The 27,918-nt window shown below is 43.9% G+C and overlaps 2 protein-coding genes across 2 annotated transcripts in view; one reads left to right on the forward strand and one right to left on the reverse strand.

The window, feature by feature from the left end:
• The first annotated feature begins 2,091 nt into the window (after positions 1 to 2,091).
• Sqle (squalene epoxidase) lies at positions 2,092 to 17,796 on the forward strand. The gene is made up of 11 exons (XM_032915883.1): positions 2,092 to 3,195; positions 4,774 to 5,026; positions 8,072 to 8,252; positions 9,508 to 9,604; positions 10,285 to 10,398; positions 10,479 to 10,650; positions 11,135 to 11,230; positions 12,347 to 12,489; positions 12,855 to 12,951; positions 16,040 to 16,127; positions 17,321 to 17,796. Exons 1-11 carry the CDS (start codon positions 2,908 to 2,910, stop codon positions 17,511 to 17,513), a joined length of 1,722 nt encoding a protein of 573 aa, XP_032771774.1. The 5' UTR covers positions 2,092 to 2,907; the 3' UTR covers positions 17,514 to 17,796.
• A 545-nt stretch (positions 17,797 to 18,341) lies between these two features.
• Positions 18,342 to 27,918, reverse strand: part of Washc5 (WASH complex subunit 5) — a 42,410-nt gene continuing 32,833 nt past the window's right edge. Inside the window, exons 23-28 of the mRNA XM_032915905.1 lie at positions 27,688 to 27,791; positions 26,865 to 26,994; positions 25,403 to 25,499; positions 23,247 to 23,400; positions 21,730 to 21,817; positions 18,342 to 18,833 (exon numbers count right to left, since the gene is read on the reverse strand). Coding sequence (XP_032771796.1) covers positions 18,777 to 18,833; positions 21,730 to 21,817; positions 23,247 to 23,400; positions 25,403 to 25,499; positions 26,865 to 26,994; positions 27,688 to 27,791 — 630 coding nt within the window. The 3' untranslated portion in view covers positions 18,342 to 18,776. The remainder of the gene's footprint in view (positions 18,834 to 21,729; positions 21,818 to 23,246; positions 23,401 to 25,402; positions 25,500 to 26,864; positions 26,995 to 27,687; positions 27,792 to 27,918) is intronic.

Genomic DNA, 27,918 nt, shown 5'->3' on the forward strand with positions numbered 1-27,918 from the left:
GCTTTGTGGGTTTGCCTAGGGAAAGCGTAGAAGATTCATTTTAAACATTTCATTCACTAAAACTTTTGTAGCATCTAGAACTGTAGTGCTGGTACTACAGACTCAAATCATACATGCCAATTGAATATTGATTCAGGCGGATGAAACTTCAGACCCATTTCCTCTGTTGCTCCAGCTCCTTGTTGGGTCCTGACTCGTGGCTATTGTGTCACTAAAGTTCTTTCTATAGCATTGCTCCTGACAGGCTTATAGATACTTCCTATACTGTGACTATGGCCTGGTGCTTTGTGTTTCCAAAAGAATTATAATATTGTGGAAGTGGGATAGAGTTTTAAAGCACTGAGCCAAGAGGTTGACACTCAATCAATGACTGTTATGTTTTGGTCTATATCTGATCAAGTGGGTTATCTAGTAATGGTCTCACTGTCTTGGCCAAAATCAGAATAATGGGAAGGATCCTGAAGTCTATTTTTAAATGTGGACACAGTCTTTTCCCTGAGTTAATTCTGTGTTTTACCTTCGGACACGATTCCTTAGCTTCAGGACTGACAGCTTTAGTTTGCCTCTTTGTAAGCTTGGCTTATGGAACTGACAAGCAAGATCTCATCCTATGTTCTGTGCAAATGCTGCTTTTTAGAAGTGTTAGACACATCTTATTTTCTCCCACTAGTGCCCAAAGATGGCAGACATTTAGGAAGGCTGAAACTCCTTTAAATTGCCTGGAATTTCAGCTTACTGTTGGATTGAGGATATATTTCAGGAAGAACATGGTAAGTCAATTCATTAGGAATGTGGAGCTAGGGCCAGAGAGATGGCCAAGCTGTAAAGAGCAATGGCTGCTCTATCAGAGGTCTCTAGTTCAAGTCCTACCACTCAACTGTCTATTACTGCAGCTCCATGGGATCCAGTGTCCTCTTTCGTAGTGCAGACATACATGTAGACAAAATAATATAAATCTTAAAAAAGAAAGGAAGAAAAGAAATGCACAGCTGGATAGGGTTGGCTGTGCCTGCTGCAAAAGGTTGGTGGGTAACAGTTACAGGAGATTTACTTCTTTCATTAAAAAAGGATAAACTGGTTAAACAACTGTACCTTTTTGTGTAACTAAAAAAGATCGTGGAAGCTAACAGATACTTGAGAAGTGTTTAGGGTGAGACCGTAACTACAGATAACTAAGAATTCGATGAAAGCTTGATCATTAAATGGTACTGTTGAGGCTGAAACTCGATTACAAGATAGTAGCTGCGGGTAGTATAAAATGATCAGTCAGTCTCATGAACTATTGCAGATAAAGTGCAACTTACTTAACGCAAGGGTAATGCCATTCTTGGAAGGTTGCTGTAAGGTTTAAATAAAATGTTTGCAAAGCTCTGGCATGGTGCTTAAAACATAAAAGGCTCTTACTGAACAGTTTCGGGATTGCTGTTGATTACAACATTTTTTTCCTTTTTCTTCCCTCACTCCCCCTTTTTTTTTAAACCAGAGAAAGATATCACTATGTAACATTGACTGGTCTGGAACACACTGTGCAGACCAAGCTGGCCTCAAACTCACAGAGATCTTTCTGCCTCCCGAGTTCTGGGACTAAAGGTGTGCCCCATCTCCACCTACTGACTTCTCTCTTTTTCTTTAGCCCTCGTTCACTAATTACGTCAGGTTCGCCCGCCTGTCACGTCCTTCTTGCTCTCCTAGCCCGTGCACTTCCAGTCCGCCGGGATGGCTCCAGCAGCCCGATTAAGTTTGAGCTCCTCAAGGCCACCAAGGAGTTCCTCCACAGCGAGCCCCACCTTCCGCAGGTGGGACGTGAGTACCCCGCGGCGGCCGCGCCGAGCGGGCACCGCCCCATCCGCCCACCCGACGGGCGCCCACCCCACGCACCCGCCCCTCACCACGCAACATCGCCCTAGCGCCTCTGCGACTGGCGCCGCGCGGAATACGCCGCCTACCATTGGACAAACGCTCTATAGCGCCATCTCAGCCTACCGCGCGGTGCGCGCTCTCATTGGCTCGGAGCGGCGAGGGAGGCGGGGTCTGCTCAAGGGGCGGTGCCATACAGGAGCCCCGCCCCCCGGTCCCGTGGCTGGGCCGAGCCCGCCTAGCAGCTGAAACGCGAGGGGCCGGGCTGCGAGCGGGGCGCGCAGCGGTTACTCTGGTTACTGTCCGCGAGGGATGCTGGGGACCCGGCGGTCTGGAGCGGGCGCCGCGCTCTGAAGGACGCTCATCCGAGACAGCCATTCATCCTTAAAGAAGGCAAGTGTCGGTCGGACAGGTTCCGGGAGGTGACTTCGGGGCTTGCTGAGGAGGGATCTCCAGGGAGAACTGAGCTTCCAGGCTCCGGCCGCGCTTCGGGACGCCGTGGCCATCTTTTGTTGGAGAAGGCTGCCGGGGTGTTGCTAGGGGCGGCTTTCCCAGCACCCAGATTCTTCTACGGCCCGGATTCCTTCCTACTGAGCACCTGCTACTGGTGACAAAGGACAGTTTATAGCTGGACGAGCGGACATCATAGTATACAGCAACATTCGCACCCCTCTGCCCAGTAGAGACCGACCTACCTGTCCATTAGTTGGCTGAATGAAGAAGTGTGTAATCAGGAGCCGTTGAGTAGGCGGGTTTTAAATGCTGCTTTTTAAGATCTGGACAACTTAAGATACATTTGTACTCTCAATGATTTAAAAAACTGATCTCATCTGACTGGTGATCCTGAAACTATTGACCGGAAGGAGTTCGGCAGGTCTCTCGGACCCCCTTTGTGAACTATATTTTGGGTACAACATTTTAATCACCGAAACCCTTCTGAGGAAAAAAGACTCCCACTGCCCCCTGCAAAAAAACAAAAACAAAAAAAACCAAACCCAAAACCCCTAAATCCTCAGTCTTAGCTGGTGCCACCAAAGAAGCTTTTGAGCCATGTGGACTTTTCTTGGAATTGCTACCTTCACCTATTTTTATAAGAAATGCGGGGATGTCACCCTGGCCAACAAGGAGCTCCTGCTGTGCGTACTGGTGTTCCTGTCGCTGGGCCTGGTGCTCTCCTACCGCTGTCGCCATCGAAACGGGGGCCTCGTTGGCCGCCATCAGAGTGGCTCCCAGTTCGCTGCCTTCTCAGATATTCTCTCTGCTTTGCCTCTTATTGGCTTCTTCTGGGCCAAATCACCCCCTGAATCAGAAAAGAAAGAACAGCTGGAGTCCAAGAGGGTATGGCTGATTTCACAATGGGCAAATGAATGGGATCTTATTTTAAACTTAAGCTTGAGGTCACAGAGGAAGTTTATGGTTTCTTGAGAAGGCAAGAAAGTGATGGCTTAGAAGCTTCAGTATTCTTAATTGAGTTTCTTTTGTTTTTTAAAGTTGTGGACTATGTTGTGGCTACAATCTTCTATCTTAGGGAAGATCAGAAGCATTTGTTGTCTGATTCTCAGATGGGGTTGAGTATTGATTTGGTGGGAAATGTTAGGATTTCATTTGGAAGACAGACTCATTGTGGCTTTTATTTAAATCTCTGGGTAATAATGATTTTTGTACCTGAGAGAACTGAGTGGAGTTAAGTCCACTCGTTAATGTGGCTGACGGGAAAGTGGCAGTTATTTGAAAAGCAATAAAGATGCCCAGCACTTTAAAGTCTTGGGCAAAAATCCCTCCTCCTGCTAGCCATTGACACAATGAATAAGTCAGTGCAGTCAGGCCCTCAGACAAGTCATAGCTGGGTCTGTAAATATTTCTGATGCTGTTATGTTGAAGGAGTGAAGGGGCCATTGGTAGGTGACAAGAGGAGAGTACAAGAAGAGTACAAGTCAGATCATGTAGGACTTATTGGCCAGGATATGTGAACTTATCCCCTAGGAGCACAGGCGTGAGAGTAACAGTGCTTGAATTTTTACAAAAATCTAACCAAATACTATTCGGGAACTACATTGCAGTATGCAGCAGGGAGAGAAAGGATGCTGCTGTGAGGCTGTAGCAGGGTGAGTTACCCACAAAGCAATGCAGACATTGGGATCTACTTTTTTTTTACTATGCCCATAGTGCAAGTCAGCAAGGTTGACAGAAGAAAAGAACTTGGCTCTGAATTTTTGGCTCTGCCACTTGTTGCTGTAATACTTTGGGAATGGTTTGATTTCTGTCAAAATCAGTTTCCTGTTCTCTTCGATGAGGGTGGTGCCACCGTCGTTGGTAGTCAGGGAGTGAAGTAACTTCATATTTGCAGAATGCCTGCTGCAGAGCCATCTAATCAGTAACTAGGTGTTGTCACTAGTCTAAAGTGGTAGACTCTTAGGAGTAGGTAGGATGGTCGGCAGCTTTCATTTTGTGACTGCCTCAGGCTTTCTCCTGGCGTGAGTTCTGAGCACTCACTGCTGCATACTTAACTTGGGAAGTCAGAGGTTGCGAGAGACCTGTACCTGTAAATGCTCAGTGGAGGGCTGAGTAGTTTGGTAATAGGATTTGTCCAGGGTTCTGTCTTCGAATCTCACTGTAGACGTGTACAGTATCTGGCCTCATGTGGATTTCTAAATATGTCCATGTAACATTTTCTAACTAGTGTCCAGAAAAAGGAATATATATTTAATTTTATTGGCATATATACATTTCTATTTAGCTAGTATTTTGATCCTTATTATAAAAATGGTTTAGATTTAAAAATAAACCATGGATTTGATTTAATAATGTTGACGGGTCTAGCTTTTGCTCAAGGTGTACAAGTCCAGTGTGTTTGTATGCTAGTCCCATGGTTTATGTCAACAGATCTGGAAAAATGGTATCGTTTTTGTTAAACAGCACAGAAAAGAAGTCAATCTGTCAGAGACGACGTTAACGGGAGCAGCTACCTCAGTATCGACATCATCTGTGACGGACCCAGAAGTGATCATCATAGGGTCTGGTGTACTTGGCTCTGCTTTGGCAACAGTACTCTCCAGAGATGGAAGAAAGGTGACGGTAATCGAGAGAGATTTAAAAGAGCCTGACAGAATACTTGGAGAGTGTCTGCAGCCCGGTGGCTATCGAGTTCTTCGAGAGCTGGGCCTTGGAGGTAGGTTCGGCTGATCTCCAGGAGTGGTGTAAATAAATGCTCTTCACTCTAGACTGTTTAGCCCTCCCTCTCTCCCTCCCTTATAAGTTTTGCAAGAACTAAAAACTATGTGGAAATGAGAGCAAAGAAGACAAGAACCATATCATGGCAGAGAAAAGGAGGCTACCGAGACATGATGAGACAGTGAAGTGTCCCGAAACAGTAACATCAAAATGAAGACAGTAACCAGATTGTCATTTATACAGTGTGTGACATGCTCCTGGGGCGGTGTTAGTTCCCCGGTCTTTTATTTAAGGGTGATTCGTTCACTCAGCCAGTGCTTTTTTAGTACGTCTTCCATTCATAGGAAATATTTATTCACCTCTGTCTTTGAATGAGGTGTTAGCTGAGTACCAAGTAATGAGCAAGACAGATATCCTTGGGACATAGCACGAAAGGGACTTAGCTGTAAGGTGAGCCTGGTGCTAGAGGAGGCCAGAAGAGGTTGTTGGGTGCCCTGGAACTGGGACAGGGAGCATTTAACTGTGGTCCTCTGGAAGAGTAGCCAATGATCAGCCGGCCGAGACATCTGTTGAGAACCATTTTTAATGATAGAACACAGAGAGGGTAAATATGAAGACAACAGAGATGTATTTGATGCAAGAGTATTTTTATGGAAATGCTTGATAAAGTAGATAGGGAAAAACTGATGTTGTGTTGAGAGTGACAAATACATTTTTTTTTTAAAGATTTTATTCATTTATTATATATAAGTACACTGTTGCTGTCTTCAGACACACCAGAAGAGGGCATCGGATCTCTTTACGGATGGTTGTGAGCCACCATGTGGTTGCTGGGAATTGAACTCATGACCTCTGGAAGAGCAGTCGGGTGCTCTTAACCGCTGAGCCACCTCTCCAGCCCGACAAATACATTTTAAAAAACCATTATTTATTTCATGTTTATGAGTACACAGTCGTGTCTCCAGAAGAGGGCATTGGATCCTATTACAGATGGTTGTGAGCCACCATGTGGTTGCTGGAAATTGAACTCAGGATCTCTGAAGAGCAGTCAGTGCTCTTAACCACTGAGCCATCTCTCCAGCCTGACAAGTACATTTTTTAAGGTGATAGATATGCTGAACTCCATAGTTTTATTTTCAGGGCACTTGAGTTCACCTGTCCCATTTTACCCTATAAACATAATGGTTGTTGTCTGTTGGGTAAGTATAAGAATAAACATGCTTTTCTCCTGACGTGACCTCCCCATTGTTCTCAGTCAAGAGAAAACAGGAGACAGGTGGGGAGAGCTCAGGGCGCCAATCACCACAGAGGCTGGCTGAGAGCGGTCCTTCAGCAAAGACTTAAGACATTGCCAAGTGTACTTTCTGAGGCTACGTCTCAGTGGATGTTAAAGAGGGTGTGCTAAGGACAAAACATTTTTTAAAAAGTAGATGAACTATATGAAGATTATAGAGGTCAGAGTAAAATCGGAAGCATGGGATAGGGAGTTCAGGAGTGGGTATAATTTTCAATAGTGAGAAGTTACCTCTGAGTAAAGAAATGGAGGAGAGTAAGCCTTGGAGAGACCAGGAGAGTCTGAAGTCCAGGCCTCGCTTTTGCTCTCTGGGAAGAGCCACCAAGCCTGCTTGACCTTCATGTTGTCAACGGAGGGAAAGTCAACTACAGAAGGGAGTACACAGGGAGTGAAGGGAAGCCACTGGAAACTTATGGAGCTATTAAGTTTCATATTTTAAAAATGGAATGAAGAGTATTATCTGAAAGTATATTCTGAGTAGAGAAAGATCATGGAGGGGTAAGGCCAGAACAAGGTTATCTGGGTGCTATTGCAGGATTGGTAAGAGCTGATGGCTTGGAACATGGTCACAGTCGTTCAGGCGAGTGAAATGGACTTTTTGTGCTTATTCCTGCTCTGCAGGAAGAGTACGTAGGACCTGCTGATGAATCAGGTGTCAGATGTGAGAAAGGGAAGGCCAGTAGACCGTCCAGAAGGCTAACTGCTGCCAGGAAGTCCAGGACTGAGCTCTGAGCCATGAAAGGACAGATACCAGTGAGGCGCTGGGAAACCAGCAGGGCAGGAAAGAAGCAACAGAGGAAAGCAAAATGACTCCATGCTCTTGAGCCATGCACATGGTAGGCAAGCATGTATACGTGTAGGCAAAACATACATATAAAATACAAGTACATAAAATAGTAAAATAAGAATTTATTTTGATGCTGGAACAAGCCTTCTCAATTTTGTCCCCGTGCCCCAATACTGAATTTTTAGGCATGTGCCACCACGCCAGACATGTTCTAGTTTGTTCATGGACTCTGTATTGCTTCATATGAATCATGACTACACTTCCCGTTCATTATTTCTTCTATTTTAATACTTTTGGTTTGTAAGTTTTATGTATGATAGTAATGCTCTAGCTTTTTTTTTTTTAAATTTTTTTCCCTACAACACTTAATTGACTCTTAAATTTTCAGATTTTCCTTCTGCTTTCTGCTTTTCTGTTTGATTTACTGAAGTTACTCTATAGTATATCCTGAATCAGTTTTTATATATAGTGGAAACCATCAGCATTTAGGAAATATCCTCATTGGTTGGGGAAATCTATTTTTTCATATACTGAATTTTTATATATAAATTGGGACCTTTAAAATAGTTTTAACAGTATTGGATTTTCTCTTTTTCCATTCTTTCTTTCTTCCCCATCCTCCCTACCTGTGGCAAATACACTTGTTTCTACATTGGGACACATGGTAAGGAGGCCAGACTGCTTTCTGTATCTTAATGAGCAGAGCAGACACTCAGGACAGGGTTGTGGCTGATGTCATATCAAGTGGTAACAGACCTGAATGCTATTAACCTGAAGTGTATCTGTGGACTTGCCTTCTGGAAATATTTAAGATTTATGTACCAGTTGTACCAGTTCAGTTCTCCAGCTGGTCTTACAGCTTTGTAAAGTGGAGCCTTAGTTTCGCTGTGTCTTTTTCTTGATACCTTTCTTGGTAAGTCTTGGCATACTAATAATATTGTTTGAACTGAACTGTTTTGCAGATACAGTAGAAAGTCTTAATGCCCATCATATACACGGCTACGTAATTCATGACTGTGAAAGCAGGTCTGAAGTTCAAATTCCATACCCGGTGTCAGAAAACAACCAAGTGCAGAGTGGGGTTGCTTTCCACCATGGCAAGTTCATCATGAGTCTCCGGAAAGCAGCTATGGCAGAGCCCAAGTAAGACCACAGCTTTAAATATAGAATGCTAACTCAGACCTGGGTGCTAGGGTGATGATTGGTGGCTAAGGTTTCTTGCAGCAAACCGGAGTTTGGTTCCCGGCACCCACATCAGATGGCTTACACAGTTTGAGAGCATCAGATGCTCTCCTCTCCTCAGACATATACACACATATGTGTGCATGTATGTGTGCACACACACACACACACACACACACACACACACACATAAAATATGTTTTTATGCAAGTGAAATGACATAAGTATTCATGAAAATTTTTGTCATGGTCTAGGTGGCATAAGTATGTTAAAGTAAATAACCCATAATTAAAATACATTCACTGCCTCTGTAAAGAATATTAGAGAGTTTTACTTTAAGAATTAGGTGATTAGGAGTTGGAGATTTAGCTCAGTGGTAGAGCGCTTGCCTAGAAAGCGCAAGGCCCTGGGTTCGGTCCTCGGCTCCAAAAAAAAGAAAGAAAGAAAAAAAAGAATTAGGTGATTATTATTATTTCTTAGGTGATTATTATTTAATTGGAATTTAGAGGGCTGCCTAAGTACTGTAACCTAAGGCATATGCCCATGTGTGCCCGTTTTTCTTGTGTTTGTGGCTATTACACCTTTTCTAGAGAGAATAGAAGTCAAGAAATTCCTCTTGCACTTGCCCTGGGGACCTAGTCTGACAGGACTGGCTGCCTCTCTTGATTATTGTATTTGCCTCTCGTTCTTTAACAATAATTAAGGAGGTTTTAAACATGAGAGCACTCATCTTGTTGACACAGATCCACGTGTTGACAAAGTAAAAAAGTTGGTGGCCCTTTCATTAGGGGTGAAATGGCTGGTGTCCATGGGTAGGAAATACCTCAAATAGAGAAATTATGGTATTTCTGATGGATATAACTACTTTTCAGATTTGCCTATGCCATTTTATTTTTTAAAAGGTAACTATTTTTCAGAATTTCATACATGCATATAGTGTATTTTGATCATTTTCATCCTAATTTCTATCAGATCTACCCCACCATCCACCATGCCCTTACCTCCTCCCACCTTCAGGGGTTTGTTTGTTTGTTTATTTATTTATTTATTTATTTTTTAATGGCTCACTTTGTGCAGCTGTGCTGCTTCAGTACTCAATGGGTTTGAGGCTGGAGCATAGTTAGCCCGTCACAGACCACACCCTAGCTGTCTGTGTAAGGACTGCGTCATAGCTAAGGGAACTCACTCTCGCAATGTGTTTCTGTTCATCCTTTAGTGTAAAGTTTATAGAAGGTGTTGTGCTTCGGTTACTAGAGGAAGATGATGCTGTGATTGGTGTGCAATACAAGGACAAGGAGACTGGGGACACCAAGGTGAGAGTTAGGAAAAGTCATCTCTTTCTAGGACGGTTTTCCTACCCCTTTAACGTTCTGTATTAATGTGTGAGTGTGTGTGTGCCACAGTGTGTATGGGGAGGTCAGGGGACCATTGTGCAGGAGTTTCCTGCAGCTGCGTTACTGTACACATTGTTATAGTCAGAACTAGGAAAACGTTGAAAACTAGAAAATAGTTTCTAGTTTATGTTGATGTTGGTCTATTAAAGAGGAGGCAATGGGCTCTTGTCGGCTGTTCTACAGGGTCACTCCTTCCTAGAAACTGGAGTGAGTATGACAGGGTTACCAGGTTTCCTTTGCTCACAGTGTAGGAATGTCACATTGTTCCGTGTATAAAAATGCTGCTTCTATCTAGCCACTCTTTAAACAGCACCATGGGAAGTAATGTAATTTTATAATGAATCTGGGTGGTTCTGTGGCCCATGTGTGCCTTGAAGCTCTTCCTCTTGACCATCATGGTGGAGAGTTTTAATCGTTTTAATGGCAGAGGTACAAAAGGAGAGACCTCCAGGGACAGAGGCCTTCATTCCATCCACAGGCAGCTTTGATGCCTCTGTGAGAGTGTTATGTTTAGCTGTTTTCCTGGACACTTTGGGCTTTAGAAGCACAGGCCTTTTGTGTGTGTGAACTGACGCCAGGTGTTCCTCCTCCTGTTACAGGAGCTCCATGCCCCACTCACTGTTGTTGCCGACGGGCTCTTCTCCAAGTTCAGGAAGAACCTCATCTCCAGTAAAGTCTCTGTTTCCTCCCACTTCGTTGGCTTCATTATGAAGGTATAGAGGAGCGTAATTGTCGAAAATTCGAAGCAACTGGACATTTGAGAAGCATTAAAGTATTTTCTTTTCTTTCTAAGGATGCACCACAGTTTAAAGCCAATTTTGCGGAGCTTGTTCTGGTCGATCCCAGTCCAGTTCTCATCTACCAGATTTCAGCCAGCGAAACTAGGGTGCTTGTCGATATTCGAGGAGAATTGCCAAGAAACTTAAGAGAATACATGGCAGAACAAATTTACCCACAGATACCTGGTAAGAAGTAGGATTTCACCCTGATTATAATTCACGGTCTAAAGCTAATCTCACGGAAGCCTTTTCCAGTTTTGCTGCAAACAGTGAGGCTCAGAGACAGGCATACCTGTTTGTGAGCAGCGTGTGTTTCCTGTGCTACCAGACCATGTAGGTGGGAAAAGCTAGGTAAAGGAATCTGTCAGTCATTGCAGTTTTTCCTGTCTCATCTCATGAATTTGACTAATTTCTTCCTCCCAGCTCTCTGTTGTGTTCAGCAGTGTATGTTATTTACATGTTTCCCTTGGATCCCTTTGTCATTCCTTAACATGTATAAGGAGGTGCTTAAAGGATAATTTTATTAATAAAGTGGGTAATTGGTGATTTATTGCAAGGGGACTATGGAACAACCACCACACATACACTGTTAAGAATTCTTTTATACTTGATAAGGAGATGTTAATTTGAGACTGAAATGCTCAAACCACTTACTTGGGATTAATTGCAGATCACTTGAAGGAATCATTTCTGGAGGCCTGTCAGAATGCTCGTCTGCGGACCATGCCAGCAAGCTTCCTTCCTCCTTCCTCAGTGAACAAACGAGGTATCTTTTAGCATTATTTTCAAAGGGCGTGATTGTAATCTGGCAGTAAGTTGAAGCAGAGAGTTCTACCTTGGCCCTAAAGAGCAGGGGAAGGAACATTGGTTCCCTTAACAAGTCCCCAACATGGAAGCTTTGGGATACGATTATTACTTAGTGGACACTGTAGCAGTCATTGGGAGTCCAACAAGGGAGTTAAAAGTTACCTGCTGGCCTCGAGGGGGAACTGTTATGGTCAGAAGCATGAAGATGAGTTGATGGTGGGGTGGCATTGAAGACAGTTCCAATTCACGGTAGCACGGAGTCACTGTCCAAAGCTGGGAGTGGTGTTCTGGAATGGAGGGGTGGCTAAGGAGGACATTGCTTGGAAGGTGAACGTGAGAGCCGGGACTGAATAGGGTTGGGATCTGCAAAGCCTGCTCCCAGGCTGTCTGAGATATGGAGATATTAGTTAGACCCCTGTAACTGACATTTTTGGCAGGTGTCAATAGTGATTGATAGCTGGTGTATAGTTGGGTTTAAAATTTATATTTTAAAGGTTTACTATTTGTTTGGAGACAGGGTCTCATTGTGCATCCCTGCCTGGACTGAAACTTGCTATGTAGATCAATCTGACCTCAAATTTACAGAGATCACCAGTCTCAGAGTCTAGAAGAGAGGGCGTCAGAACTAGAGCTACAGATGGTCCTTATGTGGGTATTGGGAGCTGTCCTCTGGAAGAGTAGCAGGCACTCTTACCTGCTAAGCCATCTCTCCTGTACCCCTGCTTCCCCTCCCCCCCACCCCCTTCTCTTTTTGTTGAGGAAAGTTCTTACATAGCCCAGACTGAGACATAAGGCTAAGGATGACCTTGACCCTCTGACCTGCCTCTGCTTCTCCAGACACACTGCACGCAGGGCAGAATGTGTGTTTAATACTTTAATATTTAATTTTATCCTATATAGGCAATGGAACATCAGCTTTGTTGAAGTAAAGATCATAAATTGTTCAGTTCAGCCACGGACAGCAGACAGTTATAATATACTGGGGTATTTTAGGTCCCGTCACTCACAAGTTTGTTAGCACTAACGTGTTGTCTCAGAGTGGTTCAGGATTTCAGTCCTAGTTCTCTTTCCACAGGCGTCCTTCTTCTGGGAGATGCGTATAACCTGAGGCATCCTCTTACTGGTGGAGGAATGACAGTCGCTTTAAAAGATATAAAAATATGGAGACAACTGTTAAAAGATATTCCTGACCTTTATGATGATGCCGCTATTTTCCAGGTAAGAATCTAGAGTTTTCCTCCCCCAGCATGGCTTATCTGTTTATGGGTGAGCAGACTGAGACCCCAGTGTGTGGTAGTGTATGCTTCATGATGGCCTCTAGTCTTGTTCAGGTATAATAAGCTTGACTTTCAAACTGTATTCTTAATGTCTGTGGTTTAGTATGTGTTACAGCAGATTGGCCCAGCCCACTCTTCTCAGAGATAGAAGCTTAGCTTCATAATCATGTGACCCATGGCTCCGAAAATGAGTTTGTCAGTATTACCTGTAGATAGGCCTTGGGACAGAAATTTGAGGAGATGGTAAACATTAGCTTATGCTTTTTTCCTCCTTACTGTGTAATAAATGATATTCTTCATTTTTAGGCCAAAAAGTCATTCTTTTGGTCAAGAAAAAGGAGCCATTCCTTTGTTGTGAACGTGCTGGCTCAGGCGTTGTATGAACTATTTTCTGCTACAGATGGTAAGTGTAAATGCTTTTAAGTGAGCTGATTTGTAGATGTTTGAGCTTTCTCAGATCAGTTTTCTTAGCAAAGTTAGTAGTTAAAGTCGTTAGTCTATAACCTCACACCCCCAACTCTGCCCACTGCCGTGTGGTAGTTCTTTCAGTATCTCAGCATCATGTGTCCACCACTTCTGGGGCTGTTGGCGTCCTTAGAAAACACCCATAGCAGTGAGTGTCTCAGGGGCGCACTCTCAGTCCTCCGGTCCACACTGAGCATGTATGTCCTCACAGTGTTGGTGAAAGGCCTCTGGCCAGGTATGGGAAAGCAGTACGGCCTTTTGCTTCTTACACTAGTTTGAATTCTTTCTTCCTTTCTTTCTTTTCTTTCTATTTAATTATTTTATGTGAGTTCCCTGTAGCTGTCTTCAGACACACCAGAAGAGATCATCACATTCCATGACAGATGGTTGTGAGCCACCATGTGGTGGTTGGGAATTGAACTCAGGACCTCTGGAAGAGCAGCCAGTGCTCTTAACCGCTGAGCCATCTCTCCAGCCCCTGGTTTGAATTTCTTTGGAAGCATTATTTAGAACACGATTAGGTGCCTCAGGCTGAGGATGGAGCTTCTTTCCTGCTGCAGTGCACTGGTGGCTCGATTGCAAATAGCCACCCATGTGCTCCTCCCCATGTGCTCTTCCGTTTCCTACATTACGAGAAGTTGGCCATTCTGACTAGGTTGAATATTCGTAGAAATGAAAATGTGAAGTGGTGATGCATGTTCCTCTTCCTTCCAGGGAGCTGAGGTAGGAGGATTGGGAGGGCAGCCTGAGCTACCTATATAAGACGGTATTTCAAAACAAATGACACCAACACAGTGTGTCTCAAAATAAATGATACTCTGTCATTTGCACACCACCCCATCCATGTATTATACTCACAATGATAAATAAAAAATTACTTTAAGAAACAGACAAAAATAAGGTAAACATCTGAGATACTTCAAGCTCCTTGGTTGAGTTTCTTGGTGCCCATTAGAAGAGAAGGTGGGACTGCTTCTCATAGACTACAGCCGTCCACCACCTCTTGTTAAACACATTTCCTTGTGATTCGCAAGACCAGTCTGAACAAAATGACACGGAAGTTAAAGTGGCTGCTTGTTGTTGTAAAAATATAAAAAATAAAAAATGTAAGGTTGTCCTTTATCCCCACGAGGTCCAGCACTGCAGTGCCACAAGACATCTGCTTGATATCTTCATCTCAGTCAGCAAAGCCTCTCGCCCGCTTTGCTCCATCCCCTATCACACTGCCTAAGGTCTCTCTCGGAGCTGTCAGCAATCTTTCTGCCTATCCAGTTCCCAAGGCAGGTTTCCATGCCAGAAACACACATCCCAACTCCATGGTGGCCCAGACCAGCCGCCCTATACTCCCTTACACTTAAATCTGCACATAAAAGAACACACAGCGCATTAACCTTTGGCCCAATTGATAAGATATAATTGCCCACCTAAACATACAAAGCCCAATACACATCCATCCTTTAAAAGCATTGGTAAAAACCTGTAAAGGTACAGCGTGGAACGTCACCTGCCATATTCTCCTGCCACAGCTTCTCCCTCTCCCTCCAGTCTCTTCCTCCTTTCTGTTCCAGTCTCCTCTTCCTTTCAACTTTTCTCCCGCCTATCCTTCCTTCTCGTCCAATGACAGGCCTCCTTCTATCTTGTACCTGCCTCACCTATGACATCATCCCACAGCTGCTTGGACAAATGAAAGAATTCTGAGTTTTGAGTTTTTTTAAGCTCTTGTATGTTACGGTAAATATTAATTGGGGATTTCTACCCTACCTTAGATCATTTAGTTCCCAAATTAATGACACAAAGCCTTTCTGTTTATACTAGGCCTTAGAGCCCATTAGAGCACTAGAGCTGGGCAGATTATCAACCCTCTGCTATTTTGTCTACTTCTCTGTCATTAACCCTGAGCTATCACTTGCTATGTACTGCCTGAGCCACTCCTATTCCAGCTGGCCATCCCTTGAGGCCATGCCCCTACAATTCACATACCCCATGGTGCTTTCTTCCTTCTTCCTCTCTCCTAGGTCTCTGCCTCAGCCCTGCCTACCTCTCCACTGCCCAGTTACAGGCTGTAGGCATCTTTATTCAACCAATAGTTTTAAATTAAGGAGCAAGGTTTGCACAGCAAAAGCTGGCATATGTGAGAATTCACTCATCTAGACCTTGGGATATAGAATTTAACATTACAATACATAGCAACAGACCAAACCTCAACACTTGGATTCTTACATCAAAGCTGCCAACAACCTTACAAAGTTAATGACAGATCTGGGGAGGAAAGACCTTTATGGGACAAAAATTTACCATGCTTCATCCTTACAAATACTCTTACAAAGAAAAATCTATCACTAAGTTATAAATTCTTCAAAGTATGTTTTATATATATGGAAATGTCATAATGAACCTCTTATTTTATACAACTTAAGAAAACTAAAAGACATGATCAAAAAAAGAAAGAGAAAAATCTAGCCAGGTGTGGTAGCACACGCCTTTAATCCCAGCACTCAGAGGCAGAGGCAGATCTCTGTGAGTTTGAGGCCAGCCTGGACTACATAGTGAGTTCTAGGTCAGAGTTATGTAGAGAGACTCTGACTCAAACTCAACAAATCAAACAACAATAAAAATTAGTAATTTAAAAAACTTTAATAAAAAGAAACATCTAGGCACTTTAGGGTTCAAATTATATTATTAAAACGTTTTATGGATATAAGCAGAAATTCACTTCTTGATAACCTGATGCCAGTATGGGTTAGGCATCTCAGAACCTAGGAATTTTGTTGTAAGGATTGTGTTTTTATATATAATAAGAGCTTACAAAGTATTTGATGTCATTTAGCTTAGAACAAAGCCATACATAATTTAAAAGTAATTCATAAGTCCTAATAGGTATTAGAATCAACAGAATCAGATTATTCATACTCTTAGCCTAAGAGTATTGATCTGGAAATGTGAAGGTTGTTAAATCTAGAACTGTTAAGAAATTGTTACTAACACTGTAAAATAATAACAGTAATAATTTCTACGTTTTATTTTAGATTCCTTGCGTCAGCTCCGAAAAGCTTGCTTTCTTTATTTTAAACTTGGTGGAGAATGTTTGACTGGTCCTGTTGGGTTGCTTTCTATGTAAGTTCTAAGAGCAGAAGGGAAACACTCAGTTTATGTGAATCTTTATCTCATAGACGCTTAGTTACGTTCTGTTACCCATTCATGTCCTAGTCACAAGTGGCTCCAGAGGCCAGTGTGATGTCTCAATGGCTAAAGGTGCTTGCTGCTCAAGATTAGTTTGAGCCCTAGAACCCAGACTTTCCTTTTTTTTTTTTTTTTTTTTTTTAATTTATTTAATGTATGAATGATCTGCTGCATATATATCTTCCTGCCCAAAGAGGGCATCAGATCCACCATGTGGTTCTAGGAATTGAACTCAGGACCTCTGGAAGAGCAGCCCATGCTCTTAACCACTGAGCCGTCTCTCCAGCCTCCACATGTGTGCTATGCAGTGTGTCCTACCCCCGGTTGTTATGTGTAGACACACACTAGCACAAAAGCAAGGGTTTAGAAAGTGGCCTCAGGAAGAGTGGGCACTGGGCAGCGGCGCTGTGCTGTCCTCCGATGCACCACTGAAAACTGGACTGAGGTGCCAGACCTGGGAGTAGACTTGGCAGTTGTTTTCACCTGTGATGTCTTGCATGTCTGACCCACAGGAGCCGAGAATAACTGAGACCTGAATTCAAATATTAGTCTTAGAGGCCTGAAATTAAGTAGTAGTTTTGCTAATGCAGACATATACTTGGAAGTCTGAGAAGGGAGATTCAAGACACTTATTATAGATCTACAATCAGAATATCAGTTCTGATGCCAGTCCAAACACAGCAGGCCTCATTTTGGATCTCAAGATTAGTGTAAGAAAACAGCCGGAAAATAAGACGTAAGAGTGAGCATGGCCACCAGCTTCTCAAAGCAGTCATCTCTCTTTCTTAAAAAGATTTACTGATTTCATATATGCGGGCACACTGTCTTCAGACACCAGAAGAGGGCATCAGATCCCATTACAGATGGTTGTGAGCCACCATGTGGTTGCTGGGACTTGAACTCAGGACCTACAGCAGTCAGTGCTTTTAACCACTGAGCCATCTCTCCAGCCCCTGGTCATTTCTTCTAAGTAGATTTTTATAGTCTAAAAATTCATTCTTGTCATTGAATGTGACAGGCAGATGAGCTTGTTAAGCCCTCAGGTGTAGAGTGCGTTCAGCTTTTATTGGAGACGCATAATTTGAACCTTTGTGACTAATTTTAATAATCTTTCTTTTCTATTACAGATTGTCTCCTGACCCTTTCCTATTGATTCGACACTTCTTCTCCGTTGCAGTCTATGCCACGTATTTCTGCTTCAAGTCAGAGCCATGGGCTACAAAACCTCGGGCTCTTTTCAGTAGTGGTGCTGTACTGTACAAAGCGTGCTCTATACTGTTTCCTCTCATCTATTCAGAAATGAAGTATCTGGTTCACTGAAAGGGAAACCACATGGAAGTCAAGTCCATTGGGACTTGAGGAGGATGTACATAGCCTAGGACTGTATGTGTGACTTCTGCAGTGGTGACTCAAGGACCAAGCTTGTGTATAAGCATGTAAATATATGCCTTAATTCACAATTGAGAATGAAGGGTCAAATAAGCTAGATGTTTAAAAGAATGATTGTTTCCACAAATTAATGTTAACACTCAAGTGTTTGATTTCAGTATTGGGGTGATTCATTGGGACATGCCAATAAAATGAAGAGTGAACTCTTACAGAACATTTTTTTGTTTTTTGTTGTAGGCTTCTTTATAAAGCTTCATGGTCACAGGAAAGAGAACTCAAGTGAGATAGACAGTTGTTAAACCTGTCAAACATTTACTGTTTGTGTGTATGCACATGTTCGATATACAAATATTCACGAGGACCTGAGGTTGACATCACATGTCTCCTTTAATCTTACTTCACGTGATGCATATATGAGGCAGGTCTTTTGTTCAACCTGGAGCTCTGGGCAGCTTGCGTTCTCTTGCTTGTTCTAAGCACAGGGTACTACTAACTGCAGGTTCAGGCAGACTCCTGCCATGTCTCATCCAACTTACCCTAGCGGACAGCAGCTCCCGTGCAAAAGAATTTTATGTAGAACCAAGTTACAAGTTTGAATTTTAAAAGTTTATCACTAAACCTTTACAGCCCTGCCCCTGGCCCCCACCACCTCCCCGATAGAAATCCTATGGCTGGCAACCTGGTTGTCTGGCTTGGGCAGAAGCTGGAAGATCTGGCACAGGGAGCACTAGAAGACGGGAAATCTCAGAACACAGCATGTAGGACATGAGTTGAGTTTACTGCTGGGCTGTCAATGGTCCTTACAGACCTACAGTGGATGGAGCACCCCCACCCCTCCCCAGACTGTCACAGGGTTTCTTACGGGGTGTCAGGTTTTCATCACAAGCAGGGCAGTTCAGTACTGGCAATGCTGTTTTACTGAAGATCTGGAGTTGCACAAATAGTTCTTTAGAACATCAGATGAAATGCATTCATCCATCAGTTACACTGAGCATTTAGAAGAGCACATACAAAACGGTTCTGCTTCTACATGATAAAAATTCCATATGATGCCATTAAATGAGCTGAGAGCCATCTTGGAGTGGCTGATAATTCCCACAGAGGAGGGAAATGAAAGTTGCATGAGGAGTCAAGTATCTTCATTTCCAAGTTCATTTTAGTCACAGAATCCTGTCACTGAAACAGGGAAGGAAGTCACAGGACTGTTCGGAATTCATCAAAAATGAAGTTAGGCACATGCGCTTCAGCCACCTGGAAGAGTAAGCAGAAATTAAGTCAGCATTTTGGTTGCTGAGATTCATAATTTTACACATGAAGATTCAAGGAGTGAAATTATCTGTTGGAGGAAGGTGAAGCACAGGAATGAGCCAAGTCCCACAGGTAAACTAGGAAGCAGCCCTTTCACTGCCAGGAGCCGGTCTTAGTGTCTGCTTACTGTGCACCACAATGCGACACCCAAGGCGGGGGCCCACTGCATCCACAACAGGCTTGGCTCCTAAAGGCATTTGGATCTAAGAAACGCCAATGAGAGACAATAAGGAGAAACCTGAGGCCAGAGGACAAGAACAGGAAGGTCTGGAAAGGCCTGTATCCTTTAACTGCTTCTAGGAGGAGGGTGGCATGGAGGTGGGGGTTGGGGGGGAATGGAACAGATGATCTCCGTGAGCTAGAGGGAAATCTGAAAAACACTGCTGAACTGGTGGACTGCTAGACTGCTGGGTGTGTGTGTGTGTGTGTGTGTGTGTGTGTGTGTGTGTGTGTGGGAGAGAGAGAGAGAGAGAGAGAGAGAGAGAGAGAGAGAGAGAGAGAGAGGGGGGGGGGGGGGAGGGGGAGGATGAGCATAAAGATTGTATTAAAGTTACTTAAATAGAGACAACTTCAGCATGAGGTTGGGAGAAAAGGGGTACTCAGAAGCAAGACAACCAACTGTGGATACTTCTTCCCATAATACATATGTAAAATCTATGCATACCCTTGCACATGTATTGGTGAACATCTGCACACACATGTATTTTGCATGCTAATCTCTAGCAAGTAAATTCTTAGCAGTACATTTCTGGGACTCCATCAAAGCTTTAAAGGACAAAGCTAAATTCCCCTTAAAGTCCGAGATTGCTATTTCCCCATTCACACCATGGAAAATAAACCCTTCCAAGCACAGAGCCCAACATCTCACTTGCAGGTCTAGTTTGGTTTACACCTTGGCTGTAAGTAGGGCCGAGCCTTTCCCAAATGTTTACCCTGCTTGTACTTTACTGCCGGTTAATATCCTTTACCCATCTCCCTGAAGAGAACATTATCAGTTAAGGAAATGTCCACTTTTCTGGTTTATAGATAATAGTTCCTTTTCATCTCCTGATTTTTAAAGAGGCAGTTGATGACATTTAATCTGGCATTAATTAGAGATCAAGTCTGAGTCTTTACCTTCCCATTTTCTTTTCTGAGTTAAGGGAGAAAGCTATTTGGTACATATTTGTCTGAATGTGTGCTAACCGACCTGCTTCATAATTCATACAAGATCTGTCTGCTACTGGTTTTAATAACATGGGTGCTAATTTGAGCCCATACTCCAAGTCATCTATCCCGAAGCCACCAGGTGACTCTGCTGTTTCTCCCGATGCGAGGGGTCACTTTGTCCTATACACACTTACATATCCTATACATACTCATATATCCATTGGTCCCGCTATTCTCACACTAATACTGCTTTCATTTTTATAGTTTTGTGTGTTAATAGTGCTCTGTAATTGTTTTTTAAAGAAACAGTTCTTTATAAAAAAAATCAAATAAAAAAGTTGAAGATTAACTGGGGCTTTGATTATAATTACAATAAATCTATAAAGTAGGCATCTCAGTGATAAGTATACTTTGAAACAGACTTTAAAAATCTTACAGCTTTTCCCTAAATTGTTTGGATTTCTTCTTGTGTCTATTCTTATTTTTTAAAAAATAATATTTATTTGTGTGTACACATGTGTCTGTGGAGGTCAGAGGCATGTCAGATCCCTAGGAGCTCAAGTTATAGGCAGTTTTGAGCTGATGATGTGGGTACTGGGAAGTGAACCCTGCAAGAACAGAACATGATCTTGACCACTGAGCCATTGCTCTGGTCCCTCATCATATTACTAATTACACTCCATACTTCTGTGAATGTTGTTTTATTTTGTCCTTTTATTATGTAAGTAGCTTACTTGTTGAACTTTTAGCTTTTTTTGTTTATTTTTTCGAGACAAGATCTACATAGCCTTGGTTAGCCTCGAACTTGCTATATAAACCAGACTGGTTTCGAACCACCTTCTTCTGCCTCCCAAGTGCTGGGGTTAAAGGTACATATCACCACATCCCACTCAGGGCTTGTTCTACCTTGAGTTAAATCCCAACCCTGTGAGCTTATTGTAAAAAAATTTCCCTGATTCTGTTAGGTTCTCATTACATTCTCAATAAGCAGATCAAGTTTTGCTTTATTCTCAAATTTGTTGTATGTTTCACTTTTATTTTAAACTTTTATTTATTTTATGTATGAGTACACTGCTGCTGTCTTCAGACATACCAGAAGAGGGCATCAGATCCCAGTACAGATGGCTGTGAGCCACCATGTGGTTCCTGGGAATTGAACTCAAAGGACCTCTGGAAGAGCAGTCAGTGCTTTTAACTGCTGAGCCATCTCTCCAGCCCAGTTCTTTACATTTTCTAATTCAAACTTTCCTTTGTCCTTAAACTTCCTAAGGTTGACATTATTAAGGGGGGCAAAGAAGAAACTTCCTAGAAAGTGGAAAGCAGTTCTGCAGTTCTTCATTTCTAGAAGCAATGGCTATACATAGCATTGGCTGTGGCCTGGTCTTAGCATGCTTTGGACACTTGGTTGTTATGGAGAGAAAGAACAAGGCACTCACATTTCTTTCCCTGGCCAGTCAGGAATCCTTGCCTGCTCACCTCACTAAGCTGGCCCTGAAGTGGGTAGAGGGAGACAGAAGCCCTCTGCTGTGCAGGGAAGACTTGTACACTGGAGAGGAGGGGTACTGCAGTGGGAGGGGCTGAGAGGCATCTGCTGAAGACCTACAGGACTTCAGTCCTAGTACACCCAGGGTGCTGTTCCCACAGCTTGTGGATCGGTCATTACTGTCATCTTTTACTGGCTATGGCTTACCCTTCGGGGGAGTTTCGTGTACCGAACATAATCCTCCAGGAACAGAAGGGCACCCACAGCATCTGCAGGCATTTCAGGCATCTTCTGGCTGTAAAAGAAGTCTGGGTCACCTAGCTGCTTTGTACGTTAACATGCCCTTTCCTGACTAATGAGCAGTATACCAAGTCTGTAACAAACCCACAGGGCACCCTCTTGGTTCCTATGGAATCATTATCCTGCTCTTATTTAGTAACCAACAGTGCAGGAAATGAGCCAATCAGGAGCTGGTAGATCAGGGGTAGAGGCATTGGCCTTTAAGTGTGCTGGCCTGAGCTCCGTCCCCAAAACCCACAAAGGGAGGAGAACTGGCTCCCCAAAAGTTGTCTCCTGACCTCTGCATGCTTGCAGTGAGTGGAACATGCACACACGTACACACATAGGCAAATAAATGTAATTAAAGAAAAGCAAAGCCAATCCTAACCTTGTCTCTGGCTTATAATATGGTCCTGCAGTCTGTCTAGAGTCTGGACAGATGGGTCTATACTCTAGAGTCATCTCTCTTGGATGTCCTTCAGACTCTATGAGGCAATTAACACCTTCCTCACCCTCTCAGCATTCATCTGTTTGCACACTGGTACCAGACCTTCAATCCCACCTTCTCTGAAGGCAGATGCAAGAAAAGTCCAAATATAATGTCCACCTGGGCTATGGGCTGAATTCAGGGTGGGCTGGGAACACCAAGACAGTGTCTTGAGGAGCAAAAAGGAGAGCTGGGATGTGGTTCAGCTTCAGAGCTCTGGCCTGACACATACAAGGCAACAGCATAGCAGAATGGTCTGCTGTGTTGGCACAAACAACCAAATGGCAAACACTAACTAATCTTCAGCTAGGCTGACCCTTTCAGGCAGCAGAGAAGGGAGCCTGGGACGCAGTGTCCTAGGGCCATGACTTTTGTTTGTTCTGTCCTATCCTAAAATCCCACAAGTGAACAACAGGGAGCAAAGAACTAGCGGAAACTGAAGGCTTATACGTTTTGTTATCTAATAGCAACTGCTGATTCCTGCTTTGTCATACACCATGAACGCAGACTTTCTCTGGCCTTGACACTGAGGAATCACCCCCCTTCCACATGCGGACTGTGTCTTGGTGTGGTCACACCGAGGAGTGTGACCCTTTTGGTGTGTGGAGCCTTGTCTTAGTGGTAGAGGAGCAGGAATACAGGGCTCTCTGACCCCGAGAGCTGGAGCGAACATGGCAGAAGCACAGGTCTGCACTTGCTTTCTCATGATGTCTCCTAATCTCCATCAAGATCCAGTCTTACAAAGTCCCTGCCAGTACAACTACAGAGCATTTCCTGGCAGAGGGGACAAAGGATAAACCCTTGGGTGCTTGCTCGTGGAGGAAGTTCCCTGACTGGTTTGTAAACCTGAAGCACCATCCCCATTCCAGTCAGGACAGTAATGAGAGGGATTCATTGTGAGAGGTTGAAGTCCTGTTCTGTGACATTACTTCCACTATTTCTGACTGGTCCTCCGTACCTTGTGCACTGCTCCATTGTGGAGCGAATAAACTGGCCAATCAGTGCCAGGAACTGCTCTGTGTACCGGGAGTGAAACTGCTTCAGCAGAGTGAGCAGACCCAGGACGAGTGGTGGCCAGTCCACAGGGTCGGCAGGTTTCCGGCAGACCATGCCTGTGAGGGAACAAGTTATAATAGCCAGTGAACTACTTGCTTTTGACAGTGTCCACTAAATATCAGTGTCCTCGTTGCTGGCAGGAGACAGTAATTCTGGGCTACCTCTTAAACAAGCTGTGAGGCTGGTAGAACATTCTAATGGTCTGAAGGCTTTAGTTTTTATCATAACAATTTTGTCTTGCACTGTTAATACTCTCTACGGTAGAGACGTAAGATGTACATTAATGTGAATGAGAACGCAATCAACTCAAACTGACTTCAGTTAATGGCAGCATGGCATTCTAGATACTCAGAAGCATCTTACTAAGTAAAATCGGCTAAAATTCAGGTTACAAGGCTTTAAAAACTTATGTTTACCATCAATTTTGAGTGTTGATAAGAATAGAATCCACTAAAGCCAAGTGAATGGAAGAAGGACGGCTGAGATGTGAGGAGCACACGCTCTGGTCTCCCACTCGGGACTTCTGTAAAACCTGGAGACGCAGAGCTGCCTGAATGGCTATGCTGAAGAGGGGGTGGAGCTTAGGGCCTTCAGGGGGTTGGGGGTTAGCATGTGGACTGCCATGAAGACAGACAGATCAGTGCATCAGGACAGAGTCCAGGCAGTTTGACCAACAGACAATCCATGGACTTTCTACAAATGCAACAAGTGATTTAACGGAGAAAGAGAAATCTTAACATAATACTGAAATTGGACAGCTTCATGGAGGGGGAGGGGAGGAGGATGAACCTGCCCCCACATTATACGGGAGGCAAAAAATAACTTGGATGGTTCATAAACTTTAATGCAGAAGCTAAAACTACAGACTTTCTAGAAAATGAACTGGGAAATCAAAGTCTTGGAGAAAACATTTACTAGTCTCGGAGCGCTGAGTGACACTTATTTCTGAATGTGAAGACTCAGTGTCCCACTATCATGGACCTTTAGTTGGTTCCACCAAGATGAACAGAAGGATGCAGTGCCTGTGAGCGCTTGCTGGGAAGAGGCCAGGTTAAAATTCAATCGACACTCTGCCCTCCCCTCCATAGAGAGTACTGATCAAAGGGCCACCCTTGGCATCAGGTGGCACTAATAGGGACTGTCAGAGGAACAAGGCCTAGAACTAGCAACTGTTTGTGAACTCTCGAGAGGAATAAAAACAAAACAACAACCCTCAAAAAACAAACAAACAAACAAACAAAAAAAAAAAAAAAACAAAAAAACACCCAAACCAAAAAAAAAAAAAAAAAAGAAAAAAAGAAAACCTCCTAAATGTTAGGCCCTAAGTAGAATCCACAATTTTACTTCAAAGACATTTTAGGAGACAGGAAGGAAAATAAGGAAGAGATACATATTGAAGTGTTTAAGAAAACAGCAGTACAATCTTGTTTGTAGAAATATTCTTATAGTGCTACTGATTGAATGGCTATAGTGCTAGGTACTTTTAAAACCAATTAAATATTATAGAGCATTTAGAAAAACATGCTTAGTTAGGTATAAAGTCTAGAGACAGGATGAACCTGGGAACCTCCTAGGTAACTACAGAGATGCTCACAATAAACTGGCTAGCAAAAGATTAGTTGTATCCTTAGCCAGGACACCTACATCAAAAGCTTTGGATATGTTTATAGCGAATGGTCCAGCATGTAATCGTGTGCATTACAGTCTGAGATGCTCACATATCGGTCCTGTCTCCTTAACTACACTTGTGTGAACAGATCATGCATATAAAGACATTTCTTTCATACCATAATCAGCTATGTAGGCACTGAAAGAGGAGAACCAAGCAAAGATGCTTCACGTTCTGTAGGAGGCTGGTGCACTTGGCTGATCTGGAACCCTCTGTGCACACTCCATCAATGCAATTCCATTGCAGTGGTGCAATGGCACTATTTCATTCATGTGTACTGGGTTATGAAAAGGTCTGATGTGTGACACAGCATTATTGTCAGAACTGTGTCCGCAGACACTGACCTACTGCTTGTTAATTACAAAGCGAAAATTTGGCACCCATCGTACCTAGATTTTTGTTATACTGAAGTTTTGGCAACTGTGCAATCAAAAACAGAAAGTTGACGATCGGGAAGTAGGGTAGGCGCTTCGTTGTTATGTAAATCTGGGAAGAGAAAGAGAAGATAGATCGTTTAGGTCTTAGAGAATGACACAGAACGCGGTCTCAAACAGAGAGCTCTGACAGGCCTTTAGTGTGCCTTTCTGCCTGCCTCCATCTGGGGCAGTTGTTACTTCTGCCTTTGGAGATTCACTTACCTGTGCTCTGTACGCTTTAGTCCTTTAGGTATCCTTGGAAAGAATGCCTTTACTCAGAGTCTAGAGTCCCCCGACCCGCATCCTGTTAATATTACCTCTAAAGGGAGGGGCAAGAGATGGTGAGCAAGAGTGGCAGGGGCCAGCAAAATCAAGAGTGGTGAAGCTGCGGGGATGGACACCGTGCTAACCATGGCCGCTTCAGAGGACTTAAGCTCCGTTCCCAGCACTGACATGGTGGCTCACAACTGTCCTTAACTCTAGTTCCAGGGGACCTGATACTCCATCTTCTGGTCTCTTTGGGTGTCAGGCACATACATGGCACACATATGCACACATAGGAAAATAATCCTACATGTAAAATGGATCTTAAAAAGGAGCAGCAATGGCAAAGGGAAAGATCCAGGTAGCAGAGAGTGACAGCAACTGCCGAGGAGAAAGCCAGGTCCTCCTTTGTCATATGCTTCCCCCAGGCAGCCTCCCTCCCAGTTAACATGGCAGAAAACTCAGGGCAGACGAAGCCATGCCATCCCTCGGCTGGCCTTCGGTCCACAGAAGACAGGGAAGCACGCTGATTTGGAGCCCAGGCTAGTCACTGGCTAGCTCCCCCATGAGTGTGGAGGCTGGAGAAGTCCTGGGTCCCTTCAAGCCTAAAGATGGCCTTTTTGACAGGACTCCTTAGCACAGAGCACTCAGATGTCAGCTGACCTTTAGGTTCTTCCTCTTAGCTTCCAGACAGGATCTTATTATTACAATTTAAAGTTTCCTAAAGTAATCAGGGTAACCGTCTAAAGAGGCCATGTTTCTGCAGCAGAACATGCAATTACTCAGACTAAGGAAGACACATGGAAAGCACAGTTCAGGTCAGGGGCAGACTTTGAGGAGATGAGTGCTTTCTGGAGCCCAGAGCTACGCAACAGTGTGGAGCCTGCCACTTGTAATTGTAATTCCTTATGGTCACCACAGGAAGTGCAAGCAAGAGAGTCTGTGACCCTTCAGGCTCAGGGGAACCCCCACTGACCCTTCAGAACCCTAACCTATGTCACACACCAGGGAGGTGACATAATTTAGAAAAGGTCAGAATGTGGCAGAATGGAGTTCTGGGGTCTGAATATAGGTTTCTAATATTTTCACAGTGACTTGTTATATAGACAAAGTCACCTTTTGTACCACACAGCCCTGAACCTCCACCCAATTTTATATTTTAGTCATTAACCTTATTCAGCGGGTTGTGAATGCCAGCTGCCTCCAGATAGGCTGTGATTTCATATAAGAGTGTGTTATCTTCTTTGGGGTAAGGAAGTGAAGGATCCCGATAGTGAGCTTCGATGTCGGCCAGGAGAGCCCTAATGGAGGAGAGAAGCAGCGATAAACATGAGCGGGCAGCTGAGTTTACACATCTGTAACCAATTTGTCCTTCTGCCTCCCATCGCAGGCCTCTGACTATGTGTCATTGTGAAATCTTACCTAGAGTCACTTATCTCCTGGAGTCAAGCTAAACCAAGTGGTTTCACTACTGAGGTTATGAAAAAAATTTACTTGTATGCATGCATGTGTGGGAATGTGTACCCCTGGAAGCCAGGTGAGGGTCTCTGATCCCCTGGAGCTATCGTTCCAGGGGTTCTTAGACATCTGACAGGGTGCTGGAACCAAACGCTGGTCCTCTGAAAGAGCAACGAGTGCTCCTGCTGCTGAGCCACCCCGCAGCCCCTCATTACTCAACTGTTTTTGTTAGAAGAGCTGGCTTTGGGATGGAGAAACTTGGATTGTTTATCTGCACAGAAAGAGACAAGAGCAGCTGTTTGGAAGGAGGGGATGTGTGCACCCCAGGATATGTTAGCCTGCTTTCCCCTGCTTGCTGGGGAATCACTGCTTAGTTCTTTAGATTCTACTTCTTGGAGGTTCTATTAACAGCAGCTGAGTTGGGACACGGCCTAGCAGTGCTGCTGTGTATTAAAACCCGAAGACCTTAAGTGAACAAGATGTGAACCTGGGTGCTGGGAATGTAGGTAGGTGGCTGTCTCAACCCTGGCACTTACTTATTGAGATTGTCCAGAGCAGCGGCCAGATGTCTGGAGTCAAATCGACAGGAAGAGTTCAGCTCATTGGCGATCTGTCGTCTCAGGATCTGCATCTGTCCAACCTGAGAACAAGCGAGAGAGGGAAGAGGTAGCACACAGGGCACGTGAGAGCAGTCAGCTGTATGCAGACCAACCTGGAGAGACTTCCAGGGATGTGCCTTTGGCCGTCACCTGTCTGCTACACTCTCT

Source organism: Rattus rattus, chromosome 1, assembly GCF_011064425.1.
Source record: "Rattus rattus isolate New Zealand chromosome 1, Rrattus_CSIRO_v1, whole genome shotgun sequence".
Taxonomy (NCBI): Eukaryota; Metazoa; Chordata; class Mammalia; order Rodentia; family Muridae; genus Rattus; species Rattus rattus.

Coding starts and splice junctions, on each gene's coding strand:
- Sqle (XM_032915883.1), top strand. CDS start 2,908: ATGTGGACTTTTCTTGGAATTGCTACCTTCACCTATTTTTATAAGAAA. Junction 8,253..9,507: donor GCAGCTATGGCAGAGCCCAA/GTAAGACCACAG, acceptor TTCATCCTTTAG/TGTAAAGTTTATAGAAGGTG. Junction 11,231..12,346: donor TTCCTCAGTGAACAAACGAG/GTATCTTTTAGC, acceptor CTCTTTCCACAG/GCGTCCTTCTTCTGGGAGAT.